This window comes from Sciurus vulgaris, assembly GCF_902686455.1.
Source record: "Sciurus vulgaris genome assembly, chromosome: X".
NCBI classification, from domain to species: Eukaryota; Metazoa; Chordata; class Mammalia; order Rodentia; family Sciuridae; genus Sciurus; species Sciurus vulgaris.
This window is the reverse complement of record NC_136471.1, coordinates 119,300,643-119,319,249: the sequence shown is the minus strand read 5'-3', so window position 1 is coordinate 119,319,249 and position 18,607 is coordinate 119,300,643. Positions and strand designations below refer to the sequence as shown.

Below are 18,607 nucleotides of genomic sequence, written 5' to 3'. Positions count from 1 at the left end.
AAAATAATTGCTTTATCTCCAGCCATCTCACCTGTATTCTACAGGAACTCTCCCTCTTACAGAGTCTCTCACAGGTCCATGAGACCAACATGAGATGGACAATACCCATCTGAGTATAATTTGACTCTTCAACTCTCCTCCCCTGTGCTCCTGAGCTTCAGCCACACAACAAGGTCATTCCCACCTTAAGGCTTTTATCTGGAATACTCTTCCCCACATGGTTGGATTCATCTTATCAATCAGATTTCCACTAAAATATCCCACCTCCTCAGAAATACCCTTCCTGACTGCATCTAATGAGATCCTACTGCTACTTTTCACTTCCTAGGCTGCACTGACTCAGAGGTTGATTTATAAAATGTATTTTTACACATGGATTCACAGATTAATTTTGAGAATTTTCAGGAATAGGATGCCAAAGTCATAAACCTCTGCCCCATATCATGCTGTGTGATAATGTATGATCATGTGTCAAAGCCTCCTCAGCTCAACAACTCTCAGTCTTCATAACACCAATTTAAGTTGCACAGGTATATATTGGGGACACCTCAAAACCAAAATGTTACCACACAGCCATTCCTCTGATTTTAATGATGACTTTCTATTTTAAAAAACAATCTAGAAGATTTCAGACTTTTGATTGCAGACCATTACATTTTGGGGGTAGGGGATGATCCAGAAATTACTATGCATGTATTCATAAAATATTTTCATTTCCTCCTAGGCATATTGCAGGACTACAGTTAAGAGAGGCCACGTTATTGAGTCTGGCCAAAGAAATGTTGGTGGAAGTGATCTACAACACATGATGTAGGGAGACTGGACCCCTGAATGACTCAGTAGAATAGAGTCACCTATACTCCCTACCCTTCAAGTGAGTGATAAATAAACTCTCATTGAATTAACCTCCTGAGATTTTTTAAAAATTATTTGTTATGACACTTATCCTACCCTGATTTAACTGAGGAATAAAATATAAACCCTGTGATAATAAAATAATGTTCAATTTTCAAAGAATAGAAGTCAACTTCCTACAATCTCAGCCACTTTGGGCTGTTACAAATTATGTAGTTTTCACATCAGTAGACTAGCAAAAAACTAGTGGCTTCTTAGATGACATAAACATACTGTATTTGCTTTTCAAGTGCTGGAAATGTTTCTAACTCAAACATGAAAGAAATATTTTAACAGGCCGACTTGGGGAGAGTATGCAACATGAAGATACAAATATGTTTTTCAAAAAGGAAAACAACTCATTATGCTCCCAAAGCCCTTCCCAAGTTTTAATCAAAAGAAATCCAAAGTGAAGTAAAATTGCTGGACTTAATTTGAAATATAAGGGAAAATTTTGGTCAGTGTAGGATACTATCTAGTTATCATTTAATTTAATATCTATTTTCTAAAGGGATTTTTAAATTAAGGAAGCTCTATAAGTCTGTATCCTGGGAAATCGTTTTTAGATTAAAATATACCTCTGGGATTCATAGGAACAAAGAAAATCACTCTTCTACATGACCACTTCTCAAATATTTGTTTCTCAAACTGTATATTCAGCCCTCATGTCTTCCAAAAGAATCAGTAGAAATTTATGTACAATTTGTTTTTCAGTTTTTCCTACATTGATTTCCTCTCAATATATTTAGTAATAACAATTAATAGTAATAATAGTATTTCTTGCCCACATTAGAATAAGCAAGAAGTGTTCATATCCATTACCAAGAGTTATAATGCCTGATAATACTCTAATCCAATTTCTTTCTGTATTTCCTGTGTGGTATTTGTAAAGTTGTATTTTCCCAACTTCCTAATGTTTCCTGGACTACCACAGTCTATATTCTAATTATATACAGTAGTATGGATTATAATGTATTTTATTCATAAAATATGGATGTATTTTACCAAAGCAAAAGTATTAATTATCTCTAACAGAAAATTTCATTTGCAATGTTGTTTAAAACACACTTACCATGTTTGTGTAGTTTTTTTCTTTTTAATATCCTTGATTTCATTTCTCACATTGAATATGCCAATTTGCTGGTCCAGTAGCATCAGTCTCTGGTTTGAAATCCATAGCCTGGAAATGTTTCAAATAAAGGAGAATCATAGAAAAATGAGAAGGTTATTTTTGAGAGATATAATTCCTTTCTGGTTTGTGTTCATTCAACTTTTCCAAATTTTTGTAATGAGCATATAATTCATTTTCTAGGTATAGAAAAGTACAAAATAAATAATTAAACAAGAATCACTTCTTTTAGTCGCCTAGCTTTTGATACATCTTTATCCAAGGTTTTAGATACAACTGGTTTTCTTTCATTTGGTCTTAACAGTCTCTTGTCCTCAACTTCATTTTGAAAAGCAGTGATATGGCAAAATGCCCTGTGACAAGGAGAATTCTTCCTCCTTCTCCAAAGAAGACTATGTAGAAATGAACATCTTTTTGAGACACCTGTTTCCTTTCAACTGGGTTGACAGATAAAGTTTGATTGAGAGAAATGCCAATCATGTCATGAAGCAGATGGATTAACTTTCTAATGTTTCTTTCCTGACAGTAAATCTCAAGTTTTACTTCTATGCTTAGCAAAATATTTTTAGAAATATTGTTTGTTCAATAGAGATGATGCATTTTACTACTTCTTAGAGGAAACTACTGATCCCTATCACCATGGCATTAGGTAGGCCTCACAAATCATCCAGGCATCTGCCCTCAGCCTCAAATAAATCACTGACAGAGCAGTAAAGAAAAGAGAAATGCCAATCAGAACTAGGGAGTCAATAGGAAAAGATTTTGTAGTATCTCTATGACATTTCCTTAAAGACACTGATTATTCTAATTTCATCTGCAATTTACTATTGAGAACTTCTCATAAAATGTATTTTACCATAGTGTAAATTTTACCAGCAGGTAAAAGTTTTGAACAATTCTATATGGAAGCATGCTAAATCTAGGGTAGATTTTAAAAGTATAGGTCAAGAAATGATAAAAAAAAATGCATACATTTTACACAATTACTATTTTAATTTTAAAGTTCTGATCTTAAAAAATAATTCATTCTCCAAACCAAAAATTCTTACCCACTTTGTGTACATTTGTTTTATTATCAGGGAGGACCAGATGAACTCCCTTCAACTTCCTTAGGGTCATCTCACAACTGCAAGAAGCTTCCTTGCTAACCAAAGCATGTTTCTCTTCTTTCTCTCCTACCTTATTCCTCCCCTGAGGCCAGGGTAATACTACATTTCTGGGACTTTACTCATGACAAAAGAACAAAATAGGAAGGGATACTGGCCTATAAGCCTAGGAACCATGATTAGGCAGTCAAGCAAATTTGGACCAGGTTCTACAGTGGTTTCTGTCCCTAATCATGGAGATTTTTGGCTTCCAATACTGTTATCTTACATTGAAAAAAGTTTGACCTTAGAGAAATCTATCAGTGAAATCTGATTCTAATAATTTCATTTAAATACAGTCCTTTCCAGTTACATGATCCTCACAGAATTCCACATTTTATTTCAGTCACAAAAAGAAAGGCTGGAACAATAAAAGAAAGTCAAAATAATTAAATGTAATTCACAAAGCAGAAAAGAAATAAACTTCTGATTAATAAAGGGAAAATTCCTATCACAGTGGGATGTTAGCTGTTTTAGTCATCTATTTCACTGCTGTGACTTAAAGATCTGACGGGAAAAATTGTAGAGGAAGAAAAGTTTGAGGGCTCACCGTTTCAGAGGATTTTATCCATAGAAGGCCAGTTACCTTACTCAGGGCTAGAAGTGAGGCAGAACATCATGGCAAAAGAGTGTGGCAGAAGGAAGCAGCTTACATCATCAGGAAACAGGGAGAGTATCCACTCTCCAGATACAAAATATATACCCCAAAGCCACACCCCAATTCCCACCTCCTCTAGCCACACCCTGCCACTTCAATTAATCCCATCAGGGATTAATTCACTGATTGGGTTAAGACTCTTGCAACCCAATCATTTCTCCTCTGAATCTTCCTGCATTGTCTCACACGTGAGCTTTTGGGGGACACCTTGCTACAGTAAACTGCTACAGTAAGCAGACACTACTGCCACAGATGCCACTGCCATATCCCAGGATGAGAGGCAGCAGGCAGGGGGTCAGCAGCAGCTGCAGTCATTGGTGGTGCTGGCAGGAGATGGGGGATCAGCAGCAGCAGCAGTGGCAATGGCGGCTGGCACCCAGAGAGAAGACCTCCAGGTGGTCTCCAGGGGGTGGCAGCGGTGTTCTTGACAGCAGCAGGAGCCATGACCACAAAGGCCCAGAAGTATTATCTCTGGGTACCACCACTACCGAGGCCATTACTACTGATGCCTGGAAGTCTTTCCTCCAGGAGCCCCTGCTGTGGGCACCGCTGCCATTGCCCAGAATTCTCTCAGGGTGCAGCTGTCCCTGATACTGCTACAGAAGGCACCCAGATGTCTTTTCTCTGGGTGCTGCTGCCGTCTACACTGCTGTCGCTGTCAGTGCTACTGCTGTGGCAGACACTGCCACTACTGCTTCCACCACTATCCAGAGGTTCTCTGCCAGGGAGACTTCAGGTTCAGTTGCACATGGCTGCATTCATCTTGAGATGCCAACCATGGCCTGGGGGGTTGGGGTGCCAGCAGGTTTGCTGCCACCACCATCTTGGGGCACAGCTGCCCCTGTCTGGGGACACAGGCCAGGACTTAAAGGTTCAGTGTCCGGGTGCCTGCAGGTTAGGCTGCACCTTAGGTCTTCCTCCTAGGAGCACTGGTTGCTGCCATCTAGTTTTTGTTTCTCAGGATTGCTCATCCCTGGTGGTCTCTCTCCAAATTTCAGTGGCATTAAGAACTTGGAACTGCAACATGCCAAAGCCAGAGATCTGAAGCCCAGATTGGTGGAATAGTAACTAGGTCTACCAGGGCCAATCTGGGCCAGGCAAGCTTGTTAGACGTCAGAGACAGGGCTGAGAAAATTCCAAACACAAACAGAAATACTTGTTCAATTTTCCACCAAGATTTATTTTATTTTTATTTTTTTCTTCTCTAACATCTCTCTCAACCATATTTGGAGCAAGGTATTTTCCATGCACCAGTTTGTTGAGGACAGTGATACATGCATAGTGTTTTGCAGTTCTGTTGTATATTCTTATATTTTTAATATTTTTCTCTTTATATGTATTCTTCCCTCACTTGTCTGTTTTCCTGGATTCCCTTTCTCCCTTTCTCCACCTAACAGGCCAATCTCTGTTGGCTCCTCTTCCACTCTTCCTGTAGATTTTTTGTTATAGTTTCTCTCTTTCTCTCTCATGAACATCATATCCATTCTTTCTCTGTCCACCATTTGAAATTGTAAACGCTTTTCGCAAATTTTCTGTTCATATTGTAGACAGTGATTGAACTCATCATTTCGGTCTATAGCAAGAAAGTAGTAGATGCTTTTGTGGGAGCTATTATTAGATTTAAGGCTATATATTGTTTAAACTGGGTGCTATTGGTATTGGTCTCCCTCTTAAAGGTGGGGTACTGGAAATCTTCAGGGACAACATAGGTCTACAAGGTAGAATCTCTATTGCCTCAGATCCATACAACTACATGAGAAAACACACAAGCAACGTGAAAAAACAAGGGAATAGTGTTCGCCAAACAAACCTAGATGCCCCAATAAGAGAGTCCACTGACAACACAGTAGAAGAAAAGTTCAAGAACGAGTTTAGAATGCACATAGTTAAACAGGTCTGTGAAGTAAATAATGGTATAAAGAGTGAAATCAAAGAGAAAACACAGGAAGTGAAAGATCACTTCAATAGAGTTGGACATTCTAAAACAAAACAAACAGAAATTCTCCAAATGAAGGAATCAATAAAGCAAATTATAAATTCAATGGAAAGCATCACCAACAGACAAGACCAATTGGAAGACAGAACTTCAGATAACGAAGACAAAATATTTAATATTGAAATTAAAGTTGACCATTCAAAGAAGATGGTAAAAATCCATGAACAGAACTTCCAAGAATTATGGGAAAACATGAAAAGACCAAATTTAAGAGTTATCAGGATTGATGAAGGAACAGAGATACAAACCAAAAGAATACACCATCTTTTCAATGACATAATATCAGAAAATTTCCCAAACCTAAAGAATGAAATGGAAAAATCAAATACAGGAGGTTTACACGACCCCAAATGTACAAAATTACAGCAGACCCACAACAAGACACATTATAATGAAAATGACTAAAATACAGAATAAGGATAAAATCTTAAAAGCCATGAGAGAAAAAAAGCAAAATATGTATAGGGAAACCAATTTGGACCGAAACAGATTTCTCAAACCAGATCCTCAAATCTAGCAGGATGTGGAACAATGTATTTCAAGCTCTGAAAGAAAATGGATGCCAACCAAGAATTTTATAGCCAGCAAAATTAAGTTTCAGATTTTAAGATGAAATAAAAACCTTCTATGACAAACAAAAGTTAAAAGAATTCACAACTAGAAAGTCTGCACTACAGAATATTCTCAATGAAATATTCCATGAGGATAAGTGAAAAAAAAGTGAAAACCAGCAAAGGAAGGAACTACATTAAAGGAAGAGTCAATCAGAGGAGAAACTAAATCAAATTAAAAAACAGAAATAAACCAAAATTACCAGGAATACCAGGAATCATTTCTCAATAATAATCTTGAAATATTTTTTCAATTTATTTTTTTAATTTTTTTTAATTTTTTACAGACTGCATTTTGATTCATTATACACAAATGGGGTACATCATTTCATTTCTACGGTTGTACATGATGTAGATTCATACCATTTGTGTAATCATACATGTACATAGGGTAATGATGTCTGTCTCATTCCACTATCTTTCCTACCCTCCTCCCTCTCATTTCCCTCTACATAATCTAAAGTTCCTCCATTCTTCTTTCACTCCCCACCCCCACCCCCATTACATATCATCATCCACTTATCAGGGAAAACATTTGACTTATCTCCAAAATTTATAAAGAACTTACAAAACTTTACACCAAAAATACAAAGAATCTAATCAATAAGTAGGCCAAGGAACTGGACAGACACTTTACAGAAGAAGACATACCAGTGATGAATAAATATATGAAAAAGTGTTCATATCTAGTAATTAGAAAATGCAAGTTAAAACAACTCTAAGATTTCATCTTACTCTAATTAGAATGGCTATTATCAAGAACACAAACAATAATAGATGTTGGTGTGGATGTAGGGAAAAAGGCACACTTTTACATTGCTGGTGGAGTTGCAAATTGGTGCAGCCATTCTGGAAAGCAGTGTGGAGGATCCTCAGAAAACTTGGAATGGACCCACCTTTTGACCCAGTTATTGCACTCTTCAGTTTACACCCAAAGGAATTAAAATTAGCATACTACAGTAATGCAGCCACATCAATGTTCACAACAGCTCAATTCACAATAGCTAGATTGTGGAACCAACCTAGATGCCCTTCAACAGACAAATGGATAAAGAAACTGTGGTATATATATATATATATATATATATATATACAATGGAATATTATTCAGCCATAAAGAAGAAAAACATTATGGCATTTGCAGATAAATGGATGGAATTGGAGAATATCATGCTCCAAGTGAAATAAACCTTGACTGTTAATGGTCTAAACTCATCAATCAAAAAACAGACTTGCAGATTGAATTAAAAAAACAAGACGCAACAATATGCTCTCTCCAAGAGACTCGTCTCATGGCAAAGACATCTACAAACTGAAGGTGAAAGGATGGGAAAAAACATCAATCACATGGATTGTGTGAATAAGCACGGGTTTCCATCCTATCAGAAAAAGTGGATTTGAAGCTAAAATAAATCAGAAGGGACAAAGAAGGTCATTTTATGCTACTGAAAGGAATTATACATCAGCAAGACATAACAATTGTAAATAATTATACCCCAAACAATGGAGAACTTATGTACATCAAACAAACCCTTCTCAATTTCAAGAACAAAACAGACCACAACACAATAATACTCAGTGACTTTAACACACCTCTCTCACTACTGGACAGATCTTCTAAACAAAAACTAAATAAAGAAACTATAGAAGTAAATAATACAATCAATACTTTAAACATAACAGATATATATAGAATATTTCATCCATCAATAAGCAAATACACATTTTTCTCAGCAGCACATGGATTCTTCTCTAGAATAGACCATATGCTATGCCACAAAGCAACTCTTAGCAAATATACAAAAATGGAGATAATACCCTGTATTTTATCAGATCTAAATGGACCGAAATTAGAAATCAATGATAAGATAAAACTTAGAAGCTACTCTAACACATGGAAACTAAATAATATACTATTGAATGATGAATGGATAGAAGAAATCAAGGATGAAATAAAAATACTTAAAGGTAAATGAGAATGCCAATACAACATGTCAAAATCTCTGGGACACCATGAAGGCAGTACCAAGAGGAAAGTTTATTGCATTTAACTCATATATTAAAAGAACGAAATGTCAACAAATAAGTGACCTAACATTACATCTCAAAGTCCTAGAAAAAGAAGAACAAATGGACACCCAAAACAATAGAACACAGGAAATAATTTAAATCAGAGCTGAAATCAGTGAAATTGAAACAAAAGAAACAATCAAAAAAACTGACAAGAAGTTGGTTCTTTGAAAAAAAAAAAGCAATAAAACTGATAAACCCCTAGCCACACTAATGAAGAGGAAAAGAGAGAAAACCCAAATTACTAAAATACATGATGAAAAAGGAAATATCACAATGGACACAACTGAAACACGGAAGATAATTAGAAACTATTTTGAAAATTTATGCTCCAATAAAATAGAAAATATTGACAACATCAACAAATTTCTAGGGACATTTAACTACCTAAACTTAATTAGGAGGTCATACATGATTTAAACAGAACAATTTCAATTTATGAAATAGAAAATGCCATCAAAAGCCTACCAAATAAGAAAAGTACAGGACCAGATGAATTCTCAGCCAAGTTCTACAGGATCTTCGAAAAAGAATTAACACCAATACTCCTCAAATTATTCCATGAAATAGAAAATGAGGGAACCCTTCTAGACTCATCCTATGAGGCTAATATCATCCTGATACCAAAATCAGACAAATACACATCAAGAAAAGAAAACTTCAGCTCAATATCCCTGATGCACATAGATGCAAAATTTCTCAATAAAATTCTAGCAAATCACATACAAAAACATATTAACAAGATAGTGCACCACGATCAAGTGTGGTTCATCCCAGGGTGCAAGGTTGGTTCAACATATGGAAATCAATAAACATAATTCATCATATCAATAGGCTTCAAGAAAAGAATTATAAGATCATCTCAATGGATGCAGAAAAAGCATTTGACAAAATACAGCACTGGTTCATGTTCAAAACACTAGAAAAACTAGGGATAGTAGGAACATACCTCAACATTGTAAAAGCCATATATGCTAAACCCAAGGCCTACAAAATTCTAAATGGAGAAAAATTGAAAGCATTCCCTCTTAAAAACTGGAAAAAGACAAGAATGCCCTCTTTCACCACTTTTATTCAACATTTTCCTTGAAACTCTAACCATAGCAATTAGAAAAAAGAAATTAAAGATTTTACAAATAGGTAAAGAAAAACTCAAACTATCACTATTTGCTGACGACATGATTCTATAATTAGAAGATCTAAAAAACTCCACAAGAAAACTAGAACTCATAAATGAATTCAGCAAAGTAGCAGGATATAAAATTAATATCCATGAATCAAACACATTCCTTTACATTACATCAGTAATGAATCCACTGAAAGAAAAATAAACAACCACATTCACAGTAGCCTCAGAAAAGTTAAAATACTTATACTTGGGAATCAACCTAACAAAAGAGGTGAAAGACCCCTACAATGAAAACTACAGAACACTAAGGAAAGAAATTGAAGAAGACTTTAGAAGATGGAAAGATCTCCCATGTTCTTAAGTAGGCAGAATTAATATTGTCAAAATGGCCATGCTACCAAAATTGTTAAAAAACGTAATGCCAATGACGTTCACCATAGAACTAGAAAAAGCAATCATGAAATTCATTTGGAAAAATAAGAGACCCAGAATAGCCAAAGAAACCCTTAGCAAGAAAACCCTTAGTGGCAGAGTGGTTGCACCAATTTGCAATCCCACTAGCAATGTATGAGTATACCTTTCCCCCCTCCAATCCTCGCCAATACCTCTTGTTATGGTTTGAATATGAGGTGCCCCTGAAAAGTTCACATGTTAGACAATGCTTCCTGGCTCAGAGGAGAAACGATTGGATTGTAAGAGTCTTGACCCAACAGGTGATTTAATCCCCTGAGAGGGATTAACTGAGTGGTAACTGAAGTGGTAGGGTGAGGCTGGAGGAAATTGGAATTGGGGCCTGGCTTTGTGGTATATATTTTGGAGAGTGAAGACTCTGTCTCTCTGCTTCCTGACCAACATGTAAGCTACTTCCTTCCATCATACTCATCTGCCATGATGTTCAACATCACCTTCAGCCCTGAGGAATGGAGTCGGTCTTCTATGGACTAAGACCTCTGAAACCATGAGCCCTCAAATAAACTTTTTCTCCTCTACAATTGTTCTGGTTAGGTCTTTTATTCACAGCAGCAAAAAAGCTGACTAAAACACCTATTGTTGCTTGTATTCTTGATAATAGCCATTCTAATTAGAGTGAGATGAAATCTTCAGGAAGTTTTGATTTGCATTTCTGTAATTTCTAGAAATGTTGAAAATTTTTTCATATATATGTTGATCAATTGTATATCTTCTTCTATGTTGTGTCTGCTCAGTTTATTAGCCCATGTATTTATTGGGTTATTTTTATCTTTGGTGTTAAGTTTTTGAGTTCTTTATAAATTCTGGAGATTAGTGCTTTATCTGAAGTGTACGTGCTAAAGATTTTCTCCCATTCTGTAGGTTCTCTCTTCACATTCTTGACTGTTTCCTTTGCCATGAAGAAGCTTTTTAGATTGATAATATCCTATTTATTGATTCTTGTTTTTATTTCTTATACTTTGGAAGTCTTGCTAAGGAAGTCTGGTCCTAAGCCAACATGATGAAGATTTGGGCCTACTTTTTCTTCTATTTGGTGCAGGGTCTCTGGTCTAATTCCTGGGTCCTTGATCAATATTGATTTGAGTTTTTTGCAGGGTGAGAGGGGTTTAATTTCGTTTTGCTACATATGGATTTCTAGTTTTCTCAACATCATTTGTTGAAGAGGCTATCTTTTCTCCATTGTATGTTTTTGGCACCTTTGTCTAGTATGAGATAACTGTATTTATGTGGTTTTTTTCTCTGTCTTTTATTCTGTACCATTGGTCTACCTGCCTATTTTGAAGCCAATACCATGCCATTTTTGTAACTATCGCTCTGTAGTATAGTTGAAGGTCTGGTATTGTGATACCTCCTGCTTCACTCTTCCTGCTAAGGATTGCTTTGGCTATTCTGGGTCTCTTATTCCTCCAAATGAATTTCAAGATTGCTTTCTCCATTTCTATGAGGAGCAGCCACTCTGGAAAGCAGTATGGAGATTCCTTAGAAAACTTGAAATGGATCCACCATTTGACCTAGTTATCCTACTCCTCCATTTATACCCAAAGGACTTAAAATCATCATACTACAGTAACACAGCTACATTAATGTTTACAGAAGCTCAACTCACAATAGCTAAATTATGGAACCAACCTAGGTGTCCTTTAACAGATGAATGAATAAAGAAAATGTGGTATGCATATATAAAATGGAATATTACTCAAATTTAAAGAAGAATGTAATTATGGCATTTGCCATTAAATGGATGAAGTTGGAGAATATCATGCCAAGTGAAATAAGCCAAACTCCCAAAAAAACAAAGGCTGAATGTTTTCTCTGATATGCAATGCTAATTCACAATAAGGTGGAGGGATAGGGAAGAATAGAGTTACTTGAGATTAGGTAGAGGGGAGTGAAGGTAAGTGAAGGAGTATGGGGGTAGGAAGGACAGTAGAGTAAAACAGACATTACTACCTCATGTACATATATGACTGCATCACCAATGTGATCCTACAATATGTACAATCAGAAAATGAGAAATTACATTTCATTTATGATTTATCAAAATGTACAAATGCATTCTACTGTTATGTACAATTAATTAGAACAAACAAAAAATTAATATAATAAAGAATTTTCAGGTCTGGGGTTGTGGCTCAGTGGTAGAGTGTCTGCCTTGCATGTGTGAAGCTCTGGGCTCAATCCTCAGCACCACGTAAAAATAAATAAATAAAATAAAGGTATTGTGTCCATCTACAACTAAAATTTAAAAAAAAATAATTTCAATCCAGAAATTTTTTAAAAACTGCTATAATAAACAGGGTCCCAAATATGTAATTGCTCAAAGAGTAAAATTTTATTACTTGCTCACATAATAGTCCAAAGTGCACTTCCTAGTCAGTGGGTAACTCTTCCTCCAAGTGGCAATTGAGGGATTCAGAATTCATCCCTTTGTGTCTCTGGCATCCTCAGAGACTTATAGTTGTCTGCATTGACAAAGAGAATGATGGAGCAGCCTTCAGGAAGAAGTGACACGTAGCTTCCACTCACATTTCATTGGTGATAACTAGTTACACAACTACACTTAACTGCAAGAGAAGCTGACAGCTGTGTGCCCTAGAAGAGAAGGAAAAAATTTGGTAAGCAGTCAGAAACCTCTGCTATGTAAGTGGTGTACATCTATCTCTTTTATTCATTTTCAAATCCATAACATTTTTGCTCAATACTTAGAGATACATGTTTTTTTTTTCTTTTTTTTTATTGTAAACAAATGGGATACATGTTGTTTCTCTGTTTGTACATGGCGTAAAGGCATACCATTTGTGTAATCATAAATTTACATAGAGTAATGTTTAATGTGACAAAACACTGGATGGATGCTGCAAGTCAGGAAGCAAATAATGTGGAATTTTATTATATTATTTCTATTTTATATATTAGTTATCATTGTGTATCATTTTATATATTTAATTTTAATATTTTATTAATATTAAAGTAGTCTAAAACAGAGTGTTTCCTTTTTATTATTTTTTAGTTATTGATGGGTCTTTATTTTATTCATTTATTTACATGTGGTGCTGAGAATTGAACACAGTGCCTCACACATGTGAGGCAAGTGCTCTACCACTGAGCCACAACCCCAGTCCAAGTGCCTTTCCTATCTTAAAATTTCAATATCAAACTTGATTCAACATTTTCCTCTGAACCAGGCTGACTCAGTGGCTAGGGGCCCAGAATGGGAGTCAGATCAAGATGAAAGAGGTATGGTCTTACACACTTTCCTCTTCTCCACTCAAATTCCTGAGTGGAGGGATAAGACAAAGATTTTTCATACCTTCCCTCTTCTTTGTTAGTTATGATCACATTTCCCTGAAGTGGTGATGGTGATCCTAGTGAGGTCACTGTTTCTTTCTTCTTGTTATCACCATTGTTCTGTCTAACTCTGAATGGTCTGGGTTCCCTGTATGACACAGGTATTAAAATGCTGGCTGTCTCTGGAGAGAGAACACACTGCTTCTTCTTCAGATGACCACAAGGGAGGCTTTCCCTGAATAGCACCCTACAAAGGGAGATCAAGCTGAAATTCACCTCTTTCTCATGCCTCTCAGCACCACCTACCCTTTGTAGAATTGCTGATAAGCCTCCCTTGCCAAGCAGTCAGCCCTCTTGGGAGAGTAAACAAGAGCATTTCAGTTCTAGACACCTTCTGTGCATCCACTCAGACACAGGAGACTATTGCATCTTTGCCATGCCAAAGGGTGGGAAGGCCTACTGCATCACACATACTGCCCCTTAGATTATCATACAGAAGGTAATCTTACTCCATGATTGTGGGCAAGGTGGGGTTGTGTCAGTTCTGCTACCTTTGTTCTTGCAGGAAGGAGGAGAAATGTTGAATGCTTCCACACAGGGGGAAAAGGAAGGAATGGGTATCACCTCACCAAACTCTGACTCCTACAAAGATGACTTTTTAATTCCATATTCATGGTTAACTTGATGAAGGGGAAAGCAGACAAACAAGGGAAGGGTGTTTGTAACTGATCTACTAAAATGGTGCCTCTGCAGGCAAACCTTTGAGACTGTTCTAGAGACTAACAATACTCTGGACATAGAAAAGAGAACCTCAGAGTAGAGGAGAGGGATTGAGGGGGATGGGAAAATGGAGGAATGGTGGAAGGAAACTATCCAAACTATTCTATGTACATAGATTAATATATCACAGTGAATTTTGCCTTTATGTATATGTATAATGTACTAATTTTTAAAAAAAAAAACTATAAATAATTAGAAGAAAGACCAGTAGAATGGAGGAAAGGGAACAGGGGAAGAAAGAGGGGAGGAAAAGGGGAAGTACTGGGGACTAAACTGGAGCAAATTATATTCCATGCTTGTATAATTTTATAAAAATTAACCCCAATATCATGTATGATTATAAGGAACTCACAAATAAAATTAAAGAACACAAAGTACTTGGTAACTTTTTTACTCAGATATGAGTTCTACTCAAATTTCCAGGAAAAAGCCTACTTTGCACTTCATATCATAATTCTAAAAGGATTTTTTTCAACTGAAGGTTTGACATTTTGGAGCACTGAACTTGATTTCTGGTTGCCTAATCTGTGGAATATTTCCAATGGCATGATAGCAGTGCCTTATCAAAAATATAGCTATTCTTTACAGATAATTCCTTCCATCCTAGCCAGAAAAAAATTGTGACCATTGGACATACAGCCCCACAAAAAATCAGAACTTCGAGTACTTTAATTCTGGGTCTTTAAATTGAAGATAAATAAAGAAGCAACTATGTATAACCATAATTGTAAATACCATGGAATTGAGCCAAATTATCAGTAAGAAAATAATTTTTGTATATAATTTGATTATGAGCCCTCCTTCCCCCCCAACCCCTTGTGAAGCATCTTGTTTCTTTAAAATATGTTTTAAATCAAAAAGAGATCAATAGATTAAGGGGAGCAGGGAGTGGGAGGCAGGCTAGTGCTGGAAATTGATATTGGCCAAATTTATTGTTATATTGTGTGCATGTATGAAAATGTAACACGTCCCATCATTATATGTAACTATGATGCACCAATAAAAATGTGAAAAAAGTAGCTATGTTTTAATACTTTGCTCCAGAAGAAAATCTAGGAAATCCCAAAAGCAGCCCAAAATAGACATATAAAATACCTATTAATATATAGGCATTATATAGATATATATAGTATTCATATATATATTCCTGTTGCTTTCACTGTACCATATACAGTCATATATATTGCCTATATATTAATAATAATTCTTTAAGTGACGGAATTTTATAGTTTTTAATGTTTCTTTGTACCATTCTGTTTTATAAGTTTCTACAATTAATATATATTAATAATATGATGAATGATAACACTTATTAATTATTACATCTGCCAATAATATGACAATTTGCATACATATATCTCAAAACATGACAAGAAGGTAGGAACTATGATTACCTTCATTTTATAGATGAGATGACCACAAACTGGAGGTTAATTCATTGCACAACTGGAAACGCAGAGAAGCTAACAGGTGGAAAGGCCAACATGGGAGCCTGTCTCTCTGGCTCTGTGTTTGCATTCTTTCCACTACACCATGTGACACAGCTCATGTGGAAGAACCTTAGCTGTACCACAGATGGGAAGTGGCTCAATCATGAACAACATGTTCAGGAATTTCACTCTCATGAGATATAAAATGGTGTTCTTTCCATTCAAATGTAGAATAGGAAACAGACAAAGGGGATGAAGATGAGATAACTGAAAAGTTGGTATTGTTCCCCTACAAAGCACTTCTTAAGTACTGTAGAATGAAAGGAGAAGAACAATTTGGGTAGATTCAAGACTAATGCACAGTTATGGAGGGAAAGCCAACAATTCAGAAAAAACTCATTTACTCAGAGGTCCAACTGGCAGCCACCTCAGCCAATTGTAACCCAGGTCACCCAACAATTAGTTTAAAGGATTTTTCAGCAGTATAGATGCTCCAAAAAGCTATGAATTTAGTCATATGAGAGAGAGAGAGAGAGACAGAGAGAGACTCCTGCTCCCCACCCCCTGCTGGCCTCTTCCAAATCACCATGCTTGTGAAAAATAGCAGTGGATTAGAAACAGCAACACACTAAGAGTGAAGGAATGTCTATCAGGGGTGAAGAACAAGAGACTAACAGAACAGGCAAAAGAATTGTTCAAGAATAGTTGGGCAAGTAGTACATTCGGTGAAAGGGCTGAGTCCTCCATGTTTCAATAACCCTTAAAGACATCGCTGTGTGATAGCACAGTAGAGAAACATTAGAACAACAAAAGATAGTAGAAGTCATTGGAGGTCGCTTAGTGTCCTCCTTATTTCACAATTGAGTTGATGAAAGGACAGAACTATGGCTGCTCATAATTGTAATACTGAGTCATTAAGATGAAGTACTGATGATTTCAAATACTATACTTCAAAAGGGTAAAATATATAAAAATAAATGTAATAGCATTTACACACACGAACCTTTATCTTCTGAAAAATGCTCTTTTGTGAAATTTCTTATTCTCTGATGAGGTCAGATACATGAGTCATTATAGTAAAACCTGGTAATAATTATAGTAAAGAACATTACCTTTTTCAAAGTCTACTATCTTTCATCCTCACAGTGCTTATGAAATTGCCAGTACACTTAGTTGGTGCAATTAGTTTCACTTTATAGATTGTCTCAATGATGACTCTTAAGGTTGGCAGAGTCACTGTTAAAATATCCTAATGCACAATTCTGGACATTTTCTTCTATGTTGTACTACCTGATTACTTCTTTTTTTTATTGTAAACAAATGTGATACATGTTGTTTCTCTGTACATGGAGTCAAGGCATACCATTTGTGTAATCATAAATTTACATAGGGTAATGTTGTTTGATTCATTCTGTTATATTTTTTCCTTCCCTCCCACCCCCCCCCTCCCCTCTTTTCCCTCTATACAGTCCTTCCTTCCTCCATCCTTGCCACCCTCCTTAACACTAACCCTAAACCTAACCCTAACCCTAATGCTAACCCCTCCCACCCCCCCCATTATATGTCCTCATCAACTTATCAGCGAGATCATTCATCCTTTAGTTTTTTGAGATTGGCTTATCTCACTTAGCATGATATTCTCCAATTTCATCCATTTGCCTGCAAGTGCCATAATTTTATCATTCTTTATGGCAGAGTAATATTCCATTATATATATACCACAGTTTCATTATCCATTCATTAATTGAGGGGCATCTAGGTTAGTTCCACAATCTAGCTATTGTGAATTGAGCAGCTATGAACATTGATGTGGCTGTATCTCTGTAGTATGCTGATTTTAAGTCCTTTGGGTATAGGCCAAGGAGTGGGATAGCTGGGTCAAATGGTGGTTGATCACTTCTTTTGAGGGAGTTAAAACTAGGAAATGAAATGGATACCTAAAAACAGCAGGCTATGCAATGCCACTCTGCATTCATTCTTTCAAAAATATTCATTAAAAATATGAATCAGCTATTGCCCCCAAAATACCACAAATACACCCCAAGGTACATAGCTTTAATCAACTGCCATTAGACTCTCACAGGTCTGTGTTGAATGAGGGTCAGCTGATTTAGGATAAGCTCAAATGATCAACTCTGCTAATCTCAGTTGGAGGTAGGATGACCTGGTCCAATGTGGCTGTGATGGTTCAACTCTGCTCCACATGTCTCTAATCCTCCTTCTAGGACTAGAAGATGTGTCCAGTCATGTACCTCTCATGGAAACAGCAGAAACACAAGACAAGCTCCACTTTCTAGTGCTTTCTAAGCCTTAATCTGTCTTCTAAGCCTTTGGTCTACTAACATTCCACTGGCAAAAGCAAGTTACATAGACAAACACAACTCCATGAGACAGAAACATAGATTCTTCCTCTAATGGGACAAACTTCAGAGTTAGATGACAAAGGATGTAGATAAAGGAGTGAAAAATTGGGCCCATGAATGCAATCTACAACAACTACCAGCTGCTATTCCAGGAACTGGAAAAACAGTGCCAATCATGACAGAAGTTTACCTCTTGGAGTTTACAGTTAAAAACTGATGATTAAATATCCGCCCATATTAATTTCACTTCAGCTTGCTACAATTGCAGTCAAAATTTAATAATGAAGGTAAATCTGCTACCCCCATGATATTTTGCATTTCTGAAAAGAATACATATTTTGAGGGACTACCCATCATTTTGAATCTCTTCACACTATTTCCCTTCTATTTCCATGTATTAGCAAGATGATTTTATATGACATAGTAGTCATTCAAGTGAATAATCATGTTTATTTAGAGAACCAATGGAATAGCACTTCTCTGCTCTTCTGGCTATGTGTCAGTGTGAGAAACAGCAAGTAGGATGGAAAAACCCTAAACATAAGAAGGAAAGATCAGTATTCCATGTCTCCACTCCTTACGAGCATCCTGATAACAATCCCATTTGCATCATAGGAGTTTTTACTTAATTCAAAAGCATTTA

General features: G+C 36.3%; 1 protein-coding gene across 1 annotated transcript in view; it reads right to left on the bottom strand.

The window, feature by feature from the left end:
* Positions 1–18,607, bottom strand: part of LOC306651154 (uncharacterized protein) — a gene marked incomplete at its 5' end in the record, with an annotated part of 1,066,319 nt that overhangs the window by 1,018,415 nt on the left and 29,297 nt on the right. The window contains 3 exons of the mRNA XM_079123650.1: positions 1,967–2,074; positions 12,451–12,565; positions 12,669–12,695. Coding sequence (XP_078979776.1) covers positions 12,516–12,565; positions 12,669–12,695 — 77 coding nt within the window. The 3' untranslated portion in view covers positions 1,967–2,074; positions 12,451–12,515. The remainder of the gene's footprint in view (positions 1–1,966; positions 2,075–12,450; positions 12,566–12,668; positions 12,696–18,607) is intronic.